The sequence below is a fragment of the Electrophorus electricus genome, chromosome 17 (genome assembly GCF_041902795.1).
Source record: "Electrophorus electricus isolate QZ-2024a chromosome 17, ASM4190279v1, whole genome shotgun sequence".
Classification (NCBI taxonomy): domain Eukaryota; kingdom Metazoa; phylum Chordata; class Actinopteri; order Gymnotiformes; family Gymnotidae; genus Electrophorus; species Electrophorus electricus.
The window spans coordinates 6,791,923-6,813,959 of NC_137513.1; the positions used below are offsets into that span (position 1 = coordinate 6,791,923).

Genomic DNA, 22,037 nt, shown 5'->3' on the forward strand with positions numbered 1-22,037 from the left:
ATTAGACTTCATGCAATTGTTTCTGTCAAATTTTTTAAAGGGTGCACTTCTGTTTTATGTGAATTGATTAAATTGTTTTTTTAAATGTATACAAAAAAAAGATGAGAATGTTTCTTCAAACTTTGAAATTACATCAGAAAATACATTTCATTTTTAGAATTGAACACTGAATAATGTAAGCATATATATTCACTGCAGCTCAGTATAAAAATGAGGACCTTATTAATACAAATATATTTGTAAGAATAGATGTATATGTTAATTATGATGTGTATGTATATAATCGTTGTGTGCATATACATTTAAAAGAAATAAGCTTTTATGATGTGCTTTAAATGGAAGCATGCTTATTAAATAAAGTCAGTTATTAAGTAGTTATCTTCTGAAGCAAACTTACTGAATAAATGTCATGAGGAAAAGTTTCTATTTATATAATTAATTTATGTATATTCACCGGTTTTATAATCTGAAAAAAAAAATAAAATAAAACATTGTATGGCCTAGAAAGTCTGTACAAAGTTCTCTCCCTTCACCATTATTAAACCATAAACATGCAAATACTACACATATTGTGTTAATTTATGTACATTGCCTTTTTTGCTACCTTCTATTTTCTTATTATTTCTAGCCTAAGAAAATTTAGGCATCAAGGTGTTTTCTATGGAATATTTGCAGTCCAACATTAAAATTAAAATACATTTTAATTTTATTTTAAAAAGTGCCTGACAAAATGAAAAATAAAGTATAATCTTTCAGTTTAATCTGAGTTATAATTTTATTGTTTAATTTTCCATGTCACAGCATAACAAGCCACCTAAAATTAAAAATAAAAAAATTAACTGACAGACATCACTTTGGCATTGTGTTTCCTTATTGTGAATGCATCAGTGATGTAAAATATAAAATGACAATGCACTGTCCAGTTAATAATTTTCACCAGTTTTACAGAATGACATGAAAACAAAAAATACAGACAATATTTCAGTCTTGCTTCTATATTTTTACTATATTTCTATATTTTAAGTTATGCAACATGTGGTAAAGGGTCTACAATATTATTATAAAGTATTATGCTAAATTTAATTTGTACACGCATACTACTTATGCATGTGTGCATCAATGTGAATGCATCTATGTGTGAATGTGTACAAAAGGATATCTGTGTGGCCATGTGACTGTATCAACGGGAGAATGGAAGAATGTTTCTAATTTGTGTTTTGTGAGCTACTTTGTAGCCAAACACAATTTTCTTGTATGTGCAAACATACATGGCCTCTTCTGATTCTGATTCAAAATAATTCAAATGTATAGGGCTGTTAATGCAATTTATGTGGAACCAATGTGGAACCAAAATTCTGTTCAGTAAATCTAATATATTTGTTTCCCCCCATTGTATAGAGCAGTATTTCATACAGTTAGAAAATAACACTACTTGAATTTACTTGACAGATTGAGGCAAGTGTGTGGTTTCAGCATCCAAAATGTTAATTGGTACTACCTTAGACGTTACTTTTGTAGGTCCAAAAGTAAAAAGAAGCAAATGAAAAACTGCAATTTTTTAATGAACTATCAGTTTAAGGCAGACGCAAATAAAAAAAATCCATTTTAATCCTTACATTGACTTTAATACTGTCAGCATCCAGCAAGGGTCAAAATTATTGATGTTATGCAATGGAGACAATGAGCTTGCAGTAGATTTGGACCAAAGTCTCAGAGTACACCTGGCAGAGCAGGGGAAAAATCTGCTAGCAACACCAAGGTCATGGGTTTGTTTCCCAAATGTAAAGTTCAAAAGCAGGGTTAGGGTTAGTTTTTAACCAAATTGCTGACTTAGTCATGATACGGCACTAGAAAAGGAGAATTCTGAGCACAGAACAACTTAGAGATCTTCTTAATTAAATCCAAGTACAGACAATGCAAGCTATCACTAATGCTAAAAAGGATTAGCGATTCTCTGCCTCCCTCTGGTGTCAGAGGTGGGCTTAACAGGGATCTGGGCCTCAGTAAAATCACATTTTTGTAATGAACTACCATTTAGAGTAAGCCAATGAGTACATAAGAATATACTTTCCACTTACATGTTTTATTGTTACGCTGCTTGAACAAGCATTTTTTTAATATATAAAAAACTGCTATTAAGAATCATAATCCTAAATTCTAAATGTACTTTCTTTGTTCAGTATTTGGGCTTCATCTAACAACATCACCAGGCTGAATCAGCATCATGTTCCTATTATATTGGAAAAGACAACACGTACCACATACAACATGTAACTCATTAAATTTTAAATTTGGTATGCAGATACATTTTATCCTGCACAACCTGGACAAGCACATTAATGTGGTATTAGTATAATTTCTATTTGAAACATTAGATGTGTTGCTTGGGAAGAGCGGTGGAAGAACCACCTCCAAAGCATCTGCAACAACTTTTTAAGGAGTTGACATTTAAAATACTGAAATAATTACAAATAATAACCACATGTTTATGTATATAATAACATGTGCTCATACCATGAATCTGTTTTTTTCTGTCTACAGTCATCATTTTTATTTATACTAAGAGAGGACTTTAATGTAAAGAGGCTTGTTTCTTTGTTAATCATCAGACCATTGTGCAATGTTTAAGAAGGTATGTTAAACTAAAGAAAATGGAAAAATTTGTGGAAGAGATTGGAAACAAATTGTTTGAATTTTAACGACAAAAGCAACAACAAAAAATAGTAGCGCAAGCATTCTTCTTAAAGATTTCTTAAAGTGAACAAATAAAACTTAAAAAGGTAGATATAAACAAGGGATTATGGATCAATTGCAAAACATTAGAAAGGGAAAAATCTAAAAGACTAATTTACATATTCCTACTTCAAAGAAAATATTTTTTTCTTACATGCCACCTTTATCTTAGACAGCCTTATACCATACATAATAGGGTTCAGTAGTGGTGGACAAATCACAAAGTACACTGAAATTATCACACGCAACACAGAAGGCATGTATAACTTTTCAAACCTACTTGAGAAGATCTCGAATGAACAACCAAGAGAGAAATTCAGTAGTGAAACAAGGTGTGGTATACAGGTAGCCATCATCTTTTGAGTATCACTTGCAGGGCACTTTAAGCAGGCTCTCAGAATTTTTAAATATGAATACCCTATCAGCATTAGGGGAAGAACTATAGTTAAGACAGAACCAGTGATACCATAAATGTTATTCACTGTGGTGTCTGAGCATGCAAGCTTTACAAGCATGTAGTTGTCACACCATACTTTCTCTATGACATTTCCACACAACTCAGACCGCAAATTCAATATGAGATTACCAGAGAACTTGACAAAAGATATCAGCCATACTAGTGCAATCAATATAAATACCCTATTACGAGTCATTATGCTGCTATATAGTAAAGGATAACATATAGCTGTATACCTATCATAAGACATAATTGCTAAATTGCCAAATTCCACAGATGCATATGTGTACAGAGAAAATATTTGTACATAACAATGAATTATTGTAACTTGATGAGACTTTGATAACATATTGGTCAAAATAGAAGGGAAAAATGCAGCACTTCCATATAATTCATTGACAGACATATTACAAAGGAAAATATACATGGGCTCTTGCAGTGATCTTTCTACACAAATCACTCCAATCAGTAATGAATTTGCTAATATAATTGCTATGTATATTAGTAGCAGAATTGTGAAATAAAGGTAGGTAACACATCCGACATCAATGTATCCAACTAGTATAATAGTAGTAAACTGTGTAGAGTTACCCATGATATAAAGATAAGAATGAATGCACCAACAATCTATGATACTTTGGGAAGGGTTGTCAAAAAACTGTTACTTGAAGAAGAGACTCAATAGAGCATACTCTATTTGCTCTTCTTATGTATGTCTTCTTTCAAACAGATGTCCTCTGTAATTTTTGGATAACTGAAGGAATATTAGCAGTTCTGGAATTCACATCATTTCTTTTTCAGTGGCATGCAACACTGATCTCAGAATAATATGTTTATTTAAAGCAGTAACACTAATATAAAAGCCATGTTATGGATTATTTGAAAATGAATAATCTAAATTAAAAATCATAACTGAAAATGAAAGATTGTGATGTATAACTGATTGCAGATTGACAAACCTTTTCCATTTAAAATAATAATGTAATAATAAATAATGTTATGTATTTAGAGCACATAAATGCTTCCACATCTGAATATCTGTAAAATAAAAATTACACATCTCTTGATCACACTTAAAAGTAATGGTGGTAATATCACATGAACACAATTGAAGCTTATTCCTTAAAACTTACTGCTTAAATTGAAAATCTACAAAGATTTTTTATGGCCAATTAAAAGACTTCTAAGACAAACCATGAGAAAGAAGTAAAACAAGAAGCAAATGATCTAATTAATTAATTATCAAATTAACATTGAAGAATGTTTCATTTAAAGGCTAACGACAAATGAAAGGTAATCAAACTATTTCAATTCAATGCACACTTTTAAAAGCAATAACCAATCTGCAGAAATAATTCACATAATTCAAATGAAAGTAATATTCACATATCTCAACCGATTCTAGATTAAGATGTAAATTGTTCTGTGGTTTTTTTACAATAGAGAATCACCTGAATTTATGTTATGGGAGAAAGACAGGCATCATCAGTGGTAGGTGTTGCTTGGTATTGTGTCCAGGGATTTCATTTACTGCTTTTCCATTACATAACATTGCCACATAGGCTCATGTAGGAAAGAAAAACTGTATGATGAGCTCATTCCTACACAAAAATGAGCAACTATCAGCAACAATTTGAGATTTATTGACTTGTTTCACACCAAAAAAAAAATGCTCTTGCAAAAACAAAAATGAGAAGAGAAACTATTGGCCATCATTTGTGGCCACATACCCCCAACTTATCTTTTATCAAATAAAATCTTGTCGACCATTACATTTCATTGCAATGAAGAAAATTATTATAATTATAATTTATGGTTATAATAAGCATAAAAGTAATTATTTCTTTGCACACTTAGTGTCTCACTGTAGTCTCACTGTGGAGAAATGAGCTGTGAAAGAAGGCTGAGCATTTTATGACAAGCTGCTTTGCAATCTTGCAACTGCTAGACAAAGATGTTACTAAACAACATGGGTTCATGTCCCAGGAACATACATATTGAAAAAATATGAGCTGCTGTGGATCATCGGTATATAACAGGCCTCACTGGTAAAATGAGCTGAAAAATATGTCATCAATAATAGCTTCTTGGTGCATTCTTTTTCTCATTTATTGTATATATGTCTCAAATAATGAACCAGATGAAGCTTATTTGCCTCATGTAAATGATTGTAAAATTACTCACACCTGTTAGTCTCAGGACAGGAGAAGGATATTAGAGTGAGCTGCATTTTTTCCTCTGGCTATTCATGTGAGTCTGGTGATCCTGGACACAGGGCCGGCTCTACACTTTTAAAGCAGGATTTTTAGAGGCCCACCTACAGGCCCCAACCATCCATCCGCACCGACCATCCATCCGCACCCCAAGACATATTCCTAGACCTACACATTGTAATTTTGTCTGAAATTAACAATATAACACAAAAGAAGTTTCCAAATAAATAAATAAATAGATAGATAAAAAAAGAAACAAACAAACAAATAAATAAATAAAATAAAACAAAAAATATGAAACAAAACTGTTTGGATAACACAAAACACCCATTTGTATATGATTGGTTCTGTTTCTCTGTCTTTCTTTTTCAGAGTGTTCTAGGTCTACTGCTACTGCTTCCTCAGGCCCCACTCACAGTGGTGCTACAGGCTACATTACACTGGCTGGTAAAGGATCTAGCTCTAGCTGCAGCCCATAATCTCTCCCTGCTGTGCTGCTCCCAGTCAAGGCCTACTCCCTGTTAACTGGACTGTCATAGTCCTTGCTACAGTCTTATTGCCCTTATTGAATTGTGAGGCAGTTTCTGACTGCACTTTGGTGCCAGGAAGTACATGCTGCATGATTGAAGATAAGTTACTCCCACTCCATGGCTTAGGTCCCGTACATAATTCTGACCCTGTCCCCTTGTGTTCCTGGATTGTCATATTTCTGTCTGCTGTCCTACTGCTCTCATTGATATGTCATGCTCAGTTATTTGCTGTAGGCCGGTTGCCTTTGTCTATTCCCTGCCTGTAAATAGTAACAGCGCATTTCTATCTGGATATATATACCAAAGAAAAATGCACATATTACCTCTATTCATCATGTAAATGTAACTATTTGCACCTTAATTTGTTCCCTCAAATATTAAGAAATCTTTGTTACCCAGTGTTCTTACCTAAAACTACGCTACTCTTTAGGCTACAAGATTGTGAATGATATAATATGTCTTAAACATCACTGTTGAAAAAATTAATAATTAAAGTTTTTTGTTTTTTTTAAATAAAAAATCTCAACTCAAAACTAAGATCAGTTAATTTATTCTAAATGGTACACTGTTTTTTGGCCTTTTAAAATAATAGTCAGGGCATGTACATAACCACATTTATAAGCTCAGTGCCAGAGTCAGAATGGTCCAAGTTACCCAGTCATGTTAGCTGTATGTGGCATAAAATATATTGTAATTGTTACTGTGATCGTGATGATCGTGAATGATTCTACAGTGAATTAGGTGTCTCAGTATCTCAAAACATTTTTCATTTTTCAAAGAACAAATCATCATTACCACAAAAGAAGTTAATTGCATCATTTATGTACATAGATTTATATTAAATAAGGACTATAGCATGATATTAAGCATTTTCAATTACCTGTTATGAAAAATACCTTGTAGTATACTGGTCAATACATGTACACTGAGATGATGCTGGTGTTTTTGCATTTTATTAAAATGAATAATACATTGTAATAAAAGTAATTATTTTTTAATGAAATAAAATTACTAATAATTTATTTGCTTAATAATTAAAGTGCAATAAAGATTCATGACATAAATATAAAGCCAACTAATTTTAATTGAATTAATGGATTGATGGACAAATAATCTGCAGCTTTGAAAACACTTTCTACCTACTTTTCAAAGTGAAATTACTGTTTTTATAGTCTAAACCTCTGACCATGTGCTTATGGAGGCTATGAAACTTATTGAGCTTATGGCTAACATAATGTTTGTCTCACATGTCTATCATATGATGATTTGTCATGAAAATGATTAAATGTTTATGCTTACTTTAAATGGAGGAAAAACCATAGATATCTACAGTAAAATCTTCAGTAATGTGTAATGAAATGCACTCATAATGTTGCTTTGTATTAGTGACATGCAAAAAATGGGTCAACATGAAAAGCCAAAACTTTATATTGATTTTAAATGACTGAAAACAGTCAATGGGGATGTGATTTTGTAGAAATAAATGTTGAGACTCTGAATTTATTTAAACCAACAATATTTTATAGTGTTTTTAAATTTAAAAAAGGTCAGTTATAAAGGTTTGTAATTATATCACAATTTACTGTTTGAAATGCTTCAGTGTTAATGAACTCAATGCAACAACATTTTGAATTTGACTCAGTCAACATTTCTCATGAGAATAATTTATTATTATGTACTAATGGGCAGTTTGCATATGAATAATTTCCCCTAGGTTTTATCAAGCTAAACATTGCATCCTCCTTGTGCTTTGGCCACAGAGGATTCTCACTGTTATTAAGGTGTTTTCAAAGTTAATGAACAATTGGACTAAGGGGAATAATAATGGACAGTGGTCTAATGACATAAAAAATATAGACACATTTATGTTAAGTCTCTTGTTAATTTGAATGATCTGTTTTCTTAATAGGTCTAGTTTGCTAATAGTTAATTGCAGTGAGCATTGGTTAATAATGAACAGCTAATAGTCCCATTAAAAATCATATAAATATTCTTATGGAGTTCCTTAATATTCTTCATGGAGTTCTTCCATGCACAATATATGAATGAATGAAGGTATTAGAATATCTGTGGAGGTTTTACCAGTTCACAATACTAACAGAATTATCATTGTTGTATTTTTATTACACAACAAACCTTATTATGTATCATTTATTTTTGAAGTCCAAAGTGACATAACATAGGAAACATGTTAGGTTTACTTCCCTGTGTGACCAGTGAGACTTAATTATGAGTTCTAATCCCAAAACATGCTGAAGGACTGATACCCGACCCTCCATGGGGACACAGGGACAAGGCCCCTATTCTCAAAGGATGAAGGTTCCGAGTGTTAAAGCTGGACTTGAGGTGTGTAACAAACATGTTTATCAGTGCTGTTAAACATCCCAAGGGGATACATTGGACAGTCTCTCTGTGAGTAAATAAGTGAGTCATCCACTTTACCATAGGTAGGCTCAGGCCAAATTTTAAGGCCTTGTATGTGCAGGTCATTGCCTCACTTGGACACTATATTATTCTCTTAGACCACATCAAAACTTAGCAGCTACTAGTGTTCTTATGACTGTGTGTTTCATTGAATAAGAAATAATTTAGTTGTTTCTAAGTTCTAATTACTATGATATAATGGCCTTGCTTTCTTAAAATTACAGTTAAGATAACACCATCTTACATGTCCTCCATTTGGCATACATGCAGTATCAACAAATAAATTTCAGAACATTTGCATGTAGTAATATTGTAGATCTGTGAATTTTCGATACCTGATCTCAAGAGAAACATATTTAAATAATGGGTTATTACAATTTATAGAATATTTATAAAGCGTGAGAATGATTTAAGGGGAGTTCACAAAAATTAAAAGCCTAGTCCTCATTTTTAATACAAGCAGATTTAAGGCAGATTCTGAAAAAGTTTCAACATTTAGTATACCCTCTTGTTCAGTTATGCTGTGCTGTCCATTACAGTTGCAATCTTCATACAGATGTACCAATCCATGACATGATCTGAATCAGGAGAATGGTACCTTTAACACTCTCCACTCAAAGATGGCAGCATAGAAATTCAGATCATAATAATCACAGCAGCCCAGCAATCATATAAATAACTACAAGCTTACTATAGTGAAAAAGATACAATAGTCACTAATGTTTGACCAAATGCCCAGAATTTCACAGTCATGTGAATAGAATTTGGGCATCCTCTTGTCTGCATAAAAGGGAGAATGATCCCTCAACCCATGTAAAACTAACATAACAGTTCTTTGGCTGCTCTTATCCTAATTTACTCTGTCTTGCTCAGAGCCAATGCCTACACCTTACATCATGGTGCTCACAGAATGGTACACTGATTGATACACTGATACATGAGACTAGGAGACAGAGACAAGAGTCATATCCTAACTTTGTATTATTTTAGATATTTTAGGAAATAGATGTACTGTACTAGCTTGTACATTTGCTTGCTACGTGGAAAATGCTACCTAACTTTAGTGATAGCGTCTAATGTTACTTCCATTGTTGTTTTATTCCTTTTGATTTGTTAGAGTCAAAAGCGCTTTACTCGAGGTTCTAAAGTAATAAATAGGTAGAAGGGCAGAACTGATTGGCAACAGTTGAATATTGAGTGGAGAGTATTGGGGTTTGTTGCAGGAAACACCAAATCTGACCCAGCAACAACTTTGCAAAGAGGTTAGTTTCATCATTCTGGTAATATCAATTGTATCTTTGTGCTCCACATATTAGACAGAATAGGCTCACTTCTAAATGTTAACTGTCATCTAACAGGGCTTAAAATATATTTGGCCTTCAACACCAGATGAATATACTGAAACTGAAGGAGGACAATACTGAAAAATGAAATACAGTTCATAAAAGGAAATCTAACGCCAGTAACTCCCTCTTGCAAGTGAAAGATTTGGCAATATCGAGAATGATTATATTTTATTCAGCCAGTTGTACTATATTTTTTCAGTTCACACACAACTGTTTCTTAAATCCAACTGAAAACAACATCATAAAATGGCACAGGGTTGAGTTTTGGATGTAATTTCTTGTTTTCCACAAATTGTGACATTTCACTCAAAATGATAGCATAATGCCAAGCCTGCCTGGGTACATGTGTAATGACTTGCCTAGCAACTTATTAGATGTTACATTAAATAATGTGTCAGACATTATTTGAGTTGTTGTATTAGCTGGTCAGAATACCTAGGCACTAGGGAAAAAAAACCTTTAAAATATTTAAATGCTCTGACTGTAGAAACATTGTAAATTCAATTGGTTCACCAATGGGACTAATTAATATGTTTCATAATCCATCATTATCTAAGGGTCTGTGCAATGCTGTCCACTGAGACAAAATGCTGTGGCAAAAATAACCAGGGGCACATTTGAGAGTAGAAAACCTAATAAGGATATGGAACAAACATGTTTATCAAGGTTGAATGCCATAATTTTGGGACATAGTGAATATCATGATGTAACTCTATTTTGAAACTCTCAGGAAAGGTTAATGGAACTTCTAATCTTAAAGTTTAAAAGTAATTATATAATGGTTGTAACAGACAGCATGAAAACAGACACATTATGTATGGTTTACAACTGTACAGGCTGGAGAGGACGTTGCATTGATGGGAAGGGCATTCAACTGGCACACACTGTATCCATTAATATTTGTAGATCAATATCTTGATGTCAGTGCATATCTTAACATTGTAGGGGGTCCAATTCATCCATTCATTCAATGAAAGGAAAGGATACTGTAAAAAATCTAATATTCTCTATATTGGTGCAAGAATTATACAGGAAAGGTTTAATAAATATTTAGATGATATGATAACCTGGCCATCAATATTACATAATGTTAGTTACATCAAACACTTTCAGGATGAAATTGAATGCATCATATGAAGAAGGTGCTTCCATCTATCAACCTTAGTTGTCCTAAGCACTAATGTCTGCATGGTTATTTTTAACACAACAGGACGAATGAAATGTGTTAGGTGTTATGAGGGATAATGGCTCGAAATGATCCTGAAATAGTTAGTATAAAAAATCTGTACAGCTCATATATATATATATATATATATATATATATATATATATATATATATATATATATATATATATATATATATATATATAATATGTGGATAGATGAAACAGATGCATAAACCACATTTTTAAATCCAAATGCAGATACTCAGTGTTTCATAACAAACAAACAAACAAAAAAATTGTAAATCAAAATCATCATTGTGGCCTGTAGAAAAGTGTGGACTCTTACAATATTTAGTAATCGTCGCTTTGGCACAGCCTGCAAACACTTTTTTTTTAGCTAGCTAAAAGTCTTCCAGTTCTTGTATCTGATCTTTGCAGAATGTGTCTAGTCCTTGGGTTGTCTTGCCTGCAAAGTTTAAAGTCTATCCACAAATTGTCCATGGTATTGGCCAGGGGACTGTGAGGGCCATTTTAACAACTTTAGTTTGTCTCTTCAGGTAGTTCATGGTGAAATTTGTGGTATGTTTGGGATTATTACAAATACTGCCTCTACTGACCTTTTGACACAATATTGTTTATGTTGTCCACCTAGTGTAAATTGTGAATAACTGCACAAGTATTAGGTTCTTGTTTCTCATTTCTATGAACAATGTCCATTATTATACTAAAGTCAATCACACCAAATTTATTGCTATGCACGTACCTTATTTGGACATCAATACAATACATATATAACACATCAAAATGTGTTTTAGACCCAAAGCAACATTTCAGTTGGAAATCTGACATTATATTTGACCCTGGTTTGATTGTAATATACTTTAATAAACTTTCATTTTAAACTTTCAAGCACCAGTCTCAAAAAACGGATGAACCAATGGAAAAATAGTAACTTTACTGTGGGTGATTTTGTCACAGACCATAACTGACCTATGGGTGATCACCCCTTTAATACACTCCTAAATCTCCCATCATTAGTGCTTAATAGAATGATCTCCCTCCACTTGAAGATGATTGTGGATATCACTGGCACTACCCCTATCACCCATACATGGGTTCATGTAGGAGTGGCAACTCAGGGGTGGGTAGCATCCTTCTCGAGGCGCTACATCACACCCTATCCAACTTTGCCCCAAACCTGGTGCCAGGGACACTTGTTCACAGAGAGGATGAAGGCACATTTGTTGAGGTGGTAGTGGAGATAATCCACTACACACTTTATGGCAAATACCTCTTGCTCCATCTCTTCAAATTGTTGCTCTGCAGGGATTTTTTTTACTACAAAAAAGCACTCTTTTCATCACCCACCTGAGGACAGTAGACAGCCTACATTTTTTTTTCTTGATGTCTGAGGAGATGTAGTCTGATCCTGTAATGCAGATATCGTGCTGCTGCTAGCCCCAGGTGAACTATGACATCATCCAAATATGCTGCTTGAAAGTCACTGGATCTCCCCCAAGAGGAAGGTCCCAGTATAACCACAGGCCAATTCTGGCCAGTCCTCTGGAAAGAGAAGCACCTGCCAATATCCCTTGGAGATCTTAGGTGGAGATGAAACATTACCTTCCTAGGCATTCCATAAGATCATCCACTCTGGGCATAGGACGAGTGACAAATTCTTGTTTAACTTCCAAAAGTCATTGCAGAAATAGAAGGAACCATCAGGCTTGGGAACCATGACTATTGCATGCTGCTGAGCCTCTGAAAAATAATTGGGCTGTTGCCTGACAACCACTCTTGTTGGTGTTCAGATGTGGTGGGGAAAAAGTTTGTCTCAGCAGAGGCAGACGTAAAGACATACCAGAACTGGTATAACACCCAGCAGTTATTGGCATTGATGGGCAGAGAGGTCAAAGTCCTATTCTACATATTGTTGGGTTGTTGGAGCTTGAGCAACCACTCTTGAGAAGGTTAATGTGACACATGCTTTGTCTTTCTTTATTTCGGCTGTCAGACCTGACAGGTAATGGGACCTAGATTCTCTTCTATGGTAGGAGCCATGTTAGGGGGCCAGAAATTTACAGATGGCATTGGGGGTAAGGACCAGGACTAATCCCCTGACTGGAACTCTCTCAACCTGGGTTTGCCAGATGTAGATTTGTTCTTGTACTCTCTGAGCCTCCTGATGATGCAGCAATGTAAAATGAGGCCATATAGGGTGTTATGTTCCCAGGCCTCCTTGAGTATGTTCAACAGACCCTGGGACAGTCATTCAGACAACAGCTCAAATGGGGCAATGCCAATGGAGGACTGGATTACTTCCCTCTCTGCTAACAACATACTGAAAGGATAAACTGACGTAGAAGTGGTTCAGTACCATAGAGGCCAAATCTGCCTGGATACTGGCCACACTGGACACAAGGACACACTGGGGCTGTGGTGAGCAGCCCATTCTCTCCTTCTCAAACTGACCCCTGGTGATGATGTGGAGGCCTATCTAAACATCTTTGGAAATGTCACCAAAAGTGAGAGCTGGCGTACCAATGACTGGTTGTGGATCCTAGCCCCCTACCTCACTGGAGAGACACAGCACCCCTAGTACAACATGTCAACAGTTGAAGTCATGCATTATGGAATCGTGAAGGTGGAAATGAATAGGCCTGTACTCCAGAGGCACCAAAACAGACAAGTCAGTCATTCGGTGTGACCAGGCATTGGCTCCCATCAGACAAGCATACATCAGGGGGGCAGTAGAAGGCCAGGGCATCCCCTCAGCCAACGTACCAGTACAAGCTACAGAGCATGTACTGTACACTTTGTGCACAATTATTAGGCAAGTGTCACATCCGCAGACCTGAGCATTCCCTGTTGTCATGGCAACCGAGTCACTTCCGTGTTTCGTCTATTTCCATGGTTCCGTGTCTCCTCCCCTTTGTGTCCAGCTGCTCTGAGTTTGTCCCTAATTGCATAACTATGTAAACCCCATTCCTGCATCTCTTGTTTGTCGATCATTCATGGTCATTCTTTGTCTCTCATTATGTTTCTGGTAAGGTCCCACTTGTCCTAGATCCTCGCTCCTATTTGTTTAGTTAGATCTCCTTTGTCCTCGCTCATATGTGTTTAGTTAGATCTCGTTTATCTTTGCTCATATGTGTTTAGTTAGATCTCGTTTGTCCTCACTCGTATGTGTTTAGTTAGATCTCGTTTGTCCTCACTCGTATGTGTTTAGTTAGATCTCGTTTGTCCTCACTCGTATGTGTTTAGTTAGATCTCGTTTGTCCTCACTCGTATGTGTTTAGTTAGATCTCGTTTGTCTTCGTTCAAATGTGTTTATTTATCTCGCTTCTCCTTCCTCGCCCCGCGTTCATCTGTTTTCTCTGCGCTCCCTATTTAGTTACCCTCGCTGTCTATGTTGGTTTCCTTGTTTAGTTTTGTTACCTGTATCTTTGTTGTGAATATTGTTCGTTTATCTTACGTAGCCCGGTTCTGTGTTACTCCCACTTGCCTAGTTTTAATGCTCATCATTGTATTTATCATTGTTGTTCTCCTTTAGTCTTCGCTAAGTGTACGCCCCTTTTTTCCAGTTCCTGTACTCACTTTGTTAGCCTATTTTCTTATGTTAACCTATCTGTTCTGTGACTGTCTTTGTTATTAAACCTCTTATTTATTCGATTCTATTTGTCACTCTCTTTATGGCTTCCCTGGTTATTTCAGTTGCGCATAACATCCAACGCACCAGCACTTCGCAAGTGTGTTCGCTCTGCCCCACTTCACCCTCATTGCAGAAAGTTGTATTTCGTTATATAGGATTCGTTATATAATTGGACAACTACAGTGCTCTTGGTCAATCCAAAATGTTAATAAACCTCAAGACTGAATATTTAAGAAAGTAAAGTGAGGTTTTGGCTTTCTTAGGAGAGTATCTATGTTTGCATAATTATTGGGCAACTATTAGTGTGCAGAATTAAGCAACTAAATAAAAAATGGAAATTTTCTCATCTCACTTGTTTATTTTCATTTGTTAAAGTGAAAATAATAAACAAACATCTCAATTTACAGAAACATTTCTGACATTTCAAAGAAAAAAATCAGTGACATTCTTCTTTTCAATAACAGTCATAAGCCTTCCATTCATGGGGTCTGTCAGTTTCTTAATCTGTTGACGATCACATTTTTGTGCAGCATCAATCTTAACCTTCCAGACACTGTTCAGAGAACTGAACTGTTTAAGAAGGGCCCACAAGTCCTCAAAAGGGCTTAGGTCAGGTGAGGAAGGGGGGCATGTCATTAATCATTCTTTCATCTTTAAGGCCTTTACTGGCTAGACACGCAGCGGAGTACTTTGATGCATGGAATGAAGCATTGTCCTACATAAAAATTATGGTCATCTTGAAAGATGCAGACTTTTTCCTGTACCACTGCTTGAAGAAAATTTCTTCTAAAAACTGGCAGTAGTTTTGGGAGTTGATTTTGAGTCCACCTTTAACCTGAAATGGTCCAACTAGCTCATCTTTAATAACACCAGCCTATGGCAGTACACACCACCTTGCTGGCATCTGAGTCGATGTGGAGCTCTGTGCCCGTTACTTATCCAGCCGTGGGTCCTTCCCTCTGGTCCGTCAAGAGTCACTCTCGTCTCATTAGTCCATAAAACCTCCATAAAACTGTCTTCAAGTAATTTCTTGGCCTAGTCTTGAAATTTCATCTTGTGTCTTGTTCATTGGTGGGCAGGTTTCAGACCTTACCTTGGCTATGTCTCTGAGTACTGAACACCTTGCATTTTTGGGCACTCCTAGTTGGTTGCAGTTTTGGAATATGACAGCACTAGAAGATAATGAGCTCCTGGTCGCATCATGTTTGATTCTTTTATTCATGTTTTCCTGGTTTAAGTCTTGGTTCCTGGTTTTAGCCTCATCATCGATACCCTGACTTGATTGTTCCCAACTGTGTCTAATTTCCTTTCATTTCCCTTCTTTTTTTGTGTCTTAGCCTCTATTTGCTCATCATCACATAATGACCAGCCATTGCTGGAGTTTCATCCCAATGGTCATGGTTGTTCCATTGGGATGAAACTCCAGCAACTTCATCGAAGCAGTCCAAGTTAACTCATACCCATGCCGCCATCAAGCATGCTTCTGTGACTCCTCAGACTGTCTTGCTATATTTCTAGCCTCCTGTATGTCACGGCCTGAGTGTCACAGGGTGTTGAGCAAGACGCACAGACTCCCTTGACGATATGAAACACTTAATGACAGAAAACATAAAGGACACTCGTTGCACTCACACATAACACTAATAGGCAGGAAGACACAAACAGTATAAACAGTGGCAATGACAACATAAAATGATACAAACATGGGGTTACATTAACAGTAGCGACACACTCCTTGACACTAACATTACACTAATACGAACAATGACCAACAATGAGGCTCACACTGACAGGGGTTGAAATAAACAGACATACAATCAATGTTAACCCCGTGCAGGTGCGTGCCATCATGGAGGACATGGCAACAAAGAAAGTCCCCTGCATGCAGCGGGCCATACCACCTGATGGGGGAGGGGGGGGAGCATTCCGTGACACTGTGTCTATCCCCCAAGCCTTACAGCTACCCGTGTAGCACTGTGTTTTTCCCATCTATCATTCCTGGTTTTGTTTTGATCCCTTTGTTTATGTTTATTCCTTTGTCTGTTGTCATTGTTGTCTCTATTCCTATGTCTACCTCTGACTAAGTTCAGTAAAGCTTTGTGTGTGTTTATCCCAGTCACCATGACTTTTCATGACTTTTTCCCAGAAACCATGACTTTCTCTGTTCCTGTGTCCACTCTCCTTGAGTAACTAGGTCAGCATTCTGCCCAGTCCATTGCCTGTGCCTGCTCCTCGCACTGCCCTGGCTCTTGCATCTGCTGCTGCCTTCATCCTGGCTTCTGTTCTTGCTTCTAGTCTCATCTTAACTCCTGTGTCTGCTTTTTTCTAGTCCTGTCTTTGTTCCTGTTTTTTTTTTTTGTTGTTGTTCTGTTTTGTGCTTCACATGCACATGGGGTGGGGGGGGTTTAGTCACCATTACCCCTCCGCTGGGGTCATGATTCCCATGGTGATGCTTAGCCATGTGTTCCTTGTTTATATCATGGTTCCTGCTTTCATTCTTGTCATCAATTCTCTGCCTTGATTGTGACTAGTCTATGTCACTAGTCTATCCTTTCCTTACTCTATATATTTATCAGTGTGTTTCCTGATTCTTGTCACTGGTCATTGCGTTATCCTTGTGTTCTGTGTTATATGTTCAAATTCCCTGTGTTTGGTTTTGTTGCTCATTTCCTAGTTATGTGTTTATACTAGAGTTTGCCCACCTTGTTCTTGATCTGTGTTTATTCCCCTTGTTTCTGTCCTTGGTTTTGTACTGGTTTTGTGTCTTTGTCTGACTCCCCCAGAATTTCAACCCTTCACCATATTTATTTTAATTATACTGGATTTGCCAATAATAACCATCACTCTTCTCAGCACATTTACTCATCCTACTCCTTCGACACGACCATCACAGAAACACTGACCACCAAGGGATGAAACAAGAAGCCTATTCTGCCCAAGGTCTTCTAGCAGAATCAAAGTACCTAGTGTTACTCCCCGAGGATACCGTGCAAGCACATGAGGGCAAGAGATAAGCGGCTCACACATTTGCCGATATGATGGATGCATTCGGGAGTAACACGGCTAGTATGGGGGATGAAAGGTTCACCTACCTTACCCAGGACTTGGATAGGTTCCTTCAAGAAGGGGAGGCAGGTGACGCTCCATTAAGAGCCCCCTGTACAGTCCCGGGGTATCCTGCTAGCACTGCCCTCGATAGCCCTAAGAAAGAGGGTATCGACTCCACTACTCCTTATAAGAGGAGGAAAAAGAAGAGAAAGAAGAGAGACTGTGCTCCCCCAGATTTCTTTTGTACAGCAGAGCCTGTGAGACCAGAGGAGCTATCGTGCCTCTGCTCAGAAACGGAGCCGGCACTTCTTATCGGTTCATGCCACTCATACTTAGAGGAAAAGGGGTGTTTTGAGTGGTTAACGAAGGATTTAGGGGATTCAGGGTTGGATACAATGGTGGTAGACCAGCCCTCCATGGACCAGGAAGATGACTGCTATACTGAGGGGCAGGGGTTCTACTGTGACTCACGCTCGAAGGCAGGATCTGAGCAAGCCTTCTCCTCTTACCACAGCATAAAGAAGCTTCCCCTGGAGGCTGTGGTGGAAGAGGAGTCAGAACTTTCTGTGGACTCCTGTATGGAGGTGGAAGCCTCACCTGTGCCCAAGCCTACGAAAAGGTGCATGCCACTACAAAGCCCATGCTCTCCCTCGTAGGGCCTTTAGGAAGATACAGGTGTCATCTGGCATGCACAGCCCCAGAGTCTACGTGTCCCCTCGCAAGTCTACCAAGACAGCAAAGGTCTCTATGGCACCTGAACCCCTTGCTGGTGGCTCATCTGGTGAGCCACAGTGAGCAGCACTCCCTGGCACATCAACCAGGAAGGCAGGGATGCCATCGTCGCCTAAGTGAGCAACCCTGCCTCAGCCAGTACTGGGAGGATTGGCTAATACTCTTTTCAGGCAGGCTATAGGACTTCCGCCTGCCCTGGAAATGATCAGTTACCTTCCTGTTACTGTCAATGTTTTGTTGCCCGTCACAGTTGTTGTGTCAGTCCCTCTATCTCCATTTGTGTCTATTCCCCTTCCCATCAGTGTGCCCATCTCTGTGCCTGTTGTTGTCTTGGTCCCTGTGGGCCTCCCCTCTGTCCTGTCCATGCTGGCCTGCGTTGGGTTGTTCGGTCCTCTTACCTCACCGCTTGGTGTTGGTCTGGGGTCTGTGGAGTAATGTTGTTGGGAGGGAGTTCTATCACAGTATGGCCCCCTCTCCTACACTCCTCCCAGTGTGTGTGTGTGTGTGTCTGTCCATCGTCACGCCCCTGCTGTGTTAATTGTCCATGTCACACATCTTTGTAGTTATGTTTCTTGTTAACACATATTTAAATCCCTATTATTCTGCTGTCTGGTGTCGGTGTTTAACCCAGTGTATGTTACATATCATAAGATAACAAGTGTCATTTAATGTTGATGGTCAGTGTAATGTTGCTATTTTGGGAGTCTTACTCTGTTCATTGCATTGCTGTTTTTGGTTCGTATCTGTCATAATAATAAAGAACCATGTTCATTTAAGGGAACTTGTCATGGCATCCCACTCCTTCGGCATGACCGTCATACTGTGGAGCATAAGTTGTCTTAATTCCACAGTGATGGAGTTGAGTAGGTATTACTCAGCTATTATAATATTGCTAATTTAAGAAACGTCACTCTTCTTAGCACTTGTGTCCGGCCTTTGTTCGCTCATTGTCACACATTGCACTACATTTAATGTAGTGAGAAACATGTGCCTGCACAGTTTATCAAAATTGTTCTCATACAAATTGCTGCCAATTTAAGAAATAAGTATAAGATGTTATAATGTTATACCTTAAAAATAGAAAGATGAAAAAACTCATATACCCTATAACCTGTGGAGCATACATTTTCCATAATTCCACAGTGATGGAGTTGAGTAGCTATTATTCAGCAATCATAATATTGTTACGACTATTTAAACTAAATATTAGTTCCTGTTTTGTTATTCACACTTCTGAAATTGATAGTAAACTTTATATGATTTTCTCCCATAGTAGTATTTGGTAATTATTTCAAGTTACACTGACTGCAAAATGTACAGGTTCAGTAGACATGTTTATTATTATTAATATTATTATTATTATTATTATTATTATTATTACTACTACTACTACTACTACTACAGGGGGTGTTTTCATACACAGTGAAACTTTATTGTGAACTATTTCCTTAAGCTTGTCTTTTTCAGTGTCAGTTCTTTTGCCTGAAACATAAATGAATAAAAAAATAACTGTGCCTATGCTCTCTAGAATTACATGATTTAAATATTGTTATGTAGTTGTACCTGTACCTGTATTTGTATAACAAATAATTGGCCAGCCAATGGCTCATTATCAGGGTTGTCATATTGGCTCCAAACTACAGTCAAAGGGGACAGAAATCCTCAGTGAAAAGAAAGTGCTATATAAAGTACTCAATGTTCCCATTTTTCCTTGTAGGACATCTTGCTACAGCCATTCTAAAAAAGAGAAGTAGGTATGCTAATGATTCTACATATTAGCATTTGCAGGGAGGAGTGTTAATATTCTGTTTGAATAGTGTAAAAGTATTTTGCTGCATTTTTAATAATAATACATTATTAGTAAAAATAATACATAATAATGAGTAAGGGTAATGATAATGTAAATTTTATGTTTATTGTCAAAAGTTTTCAAATGATCATGAATTCTAACCAATGTTTTGTGAACTTTATTCTTTTCTGTTCAGGACAATGATTTCAATGTTTATTCATCATCTAAAGTACAATGGAAAATGTAACTATCCTTAATTTCTTGATGTTTGAAAATCTGGGGTATTTCCGATATATTTACTTTCTTCTGGGATTGATTTTATATTGTACAATTGTACTCTTCAACATTATTATCATTCTGGCAATATTTATGGAACGTGCATTGCACCAACCTATGTACCTTTTGATTTCATGTCTATCAATCAATTCTCTTTATGGCACTGCTGGCTTCTTTCCAAGATTATTAACTGATTTATTGCTACATTCACATACAATTTCTCGTCCCGCATGCCACATACAGACTTTTGTTATTTATACTTATGCATCATATGAATTCACAATCTTAACATTAATGGCATATGACAGATTTATCGCAATAAGTAAACCCTTACAATACCACAGCGTTATGACACCCAAAGTACTTATTGTCATGGTAGCGTTATCCTGGATTTATCCAATGTTTTCAATTGGTATTGGTATCATTGTTACTGCAAGGCTAAGACTGTGTGGTAATGACTTAAGAAAACTGTACTGTAACAACTGGATTATTGCAAAACTCTCTTGTGAAACTGCCACTCTTGACAACATTTATGGCTTTGTAGTGCTAATAACAACAGTTTTGATCCCCCTGAGTTTCATTATGTATTCCTATGTTAAGATTCTTATAATTTGTCAGAAATGCTCAAAAGATTTGAAGAGCAAAGCTTATCATACTTGTCTTCCTCACTTGGTGACCTTTGTTAATTACTCAATTACAATTTTCTGTGAAATGACCTTTACCCGTTTTGAAAATTTACATCCAACAGTAGATGTTATTCTCTCACTAGAGTTTCTTATTATACCTCCTCTCTTAAACCCCCTGGTTTATGGAATTAATTTTCCAGACATTCGCAGAAAAATTCACCATCATTTGAAAGCATCTAAACAGTTAATTGTATCTGCATGTACCACTTTTACCTAAAAAAAAAAAAAAAAAATGTTTAAGTTGACACATATGTTAAGTCAGGAAGATGCAGAAAAATAGCACTTTTTTCTATGTATGTAAAAGGTGGATTTTATTTATGTTTAGATATGTGAGATATTTTACTTTTTAAAAAGTGCTAAAGACCTTCTAAACCATGTTTTATTAAATATTCACCTTTTTTTCACGCTTGTAGAATACTGGATTTGAAATACACTAAGAAAAAAGTAAAATATAAACATTGCTTGATTAGGTGTAAATACCAACGAACACTCTTAATCTTAACAAAATGGCTAAAAACTCAGGAAATAAAATGAGGTTCAAGCATCAAGCTTTTTCCTCAAGGACCTCAGCTTCCTCAGTTTTGCTGATTTTGTCAGTTTTACCGATTAATCCGTTTTACTGATGTTGATACATGCAGTAATACATTATTAATCAATTTTATTTTATGTATCATTTAAATGGTTTGGAATAAGAGCTACTATAGATCATGAATATAGAATTGATAGTCTGATAGAATAGATTTATGATCTCAGCTCATACTTTTAATAACATATTCAGAACTACTCATGCATTAAACTGTTCCTTGTAAACTATACCTTGTATGTTGTGTTATTTCATTCTTCATTGTACTAATACTTAGCATACTGAATAATAACTAATATTTTATAAAGGACTATATTCTGTGCTTATAACCAAGTCTGGGGGAAAAAAAGGATTACTGGAAAGAGTAAATTAAAGTGTAAGAAATTCTACTTTAAGAGTAA

General features: G+C 36.4%; 2 protein-coding genes across 2 annotated transcripts; one reads left to right on the forward strand and one right to left on the reverse strand.

The window, feature by feature from the left end:
• Positions 1–1,754: 1,754 nt before the first annotated feature.
• LOC113574739 (olfactory receptor 4B13-like) lies at positions 1,755–4,086 on the reverse strand. The gene has a single exon (XM_027005869.3). It carries the CDS (start codon positions 3,783–3,785, stop codon positions 2,859–2,861), a length of 927 nt encoding a protein of 308 aa, XP_026861670.1. The 5' UTR covers positions 3,786–4,086; the 3' UTR covers positions 1,755–2,858.
• Positions 4,087–20,176: 16,090 nt separating this feature from the next.
• LOC113574685 (olfactory receptor 2AG2-like) lies at positions 20,177–21,838 on the forward strand. The gene has a single exon (XM_027005784.3). The coding sequence runs from the start codon at positions 20,326–20,328 to the stop codon at positions 21,268–21,270; it is 945 nt and encodes a 314-aa protein (XP_026861585.2). The 5' UTR covers positions 20,177–20,325; the 3' UTR covers positions 21,271–21,838.
• The last annotated feature ends 199 nt before the right edge of the window (positions 21,839–22,037 follow it).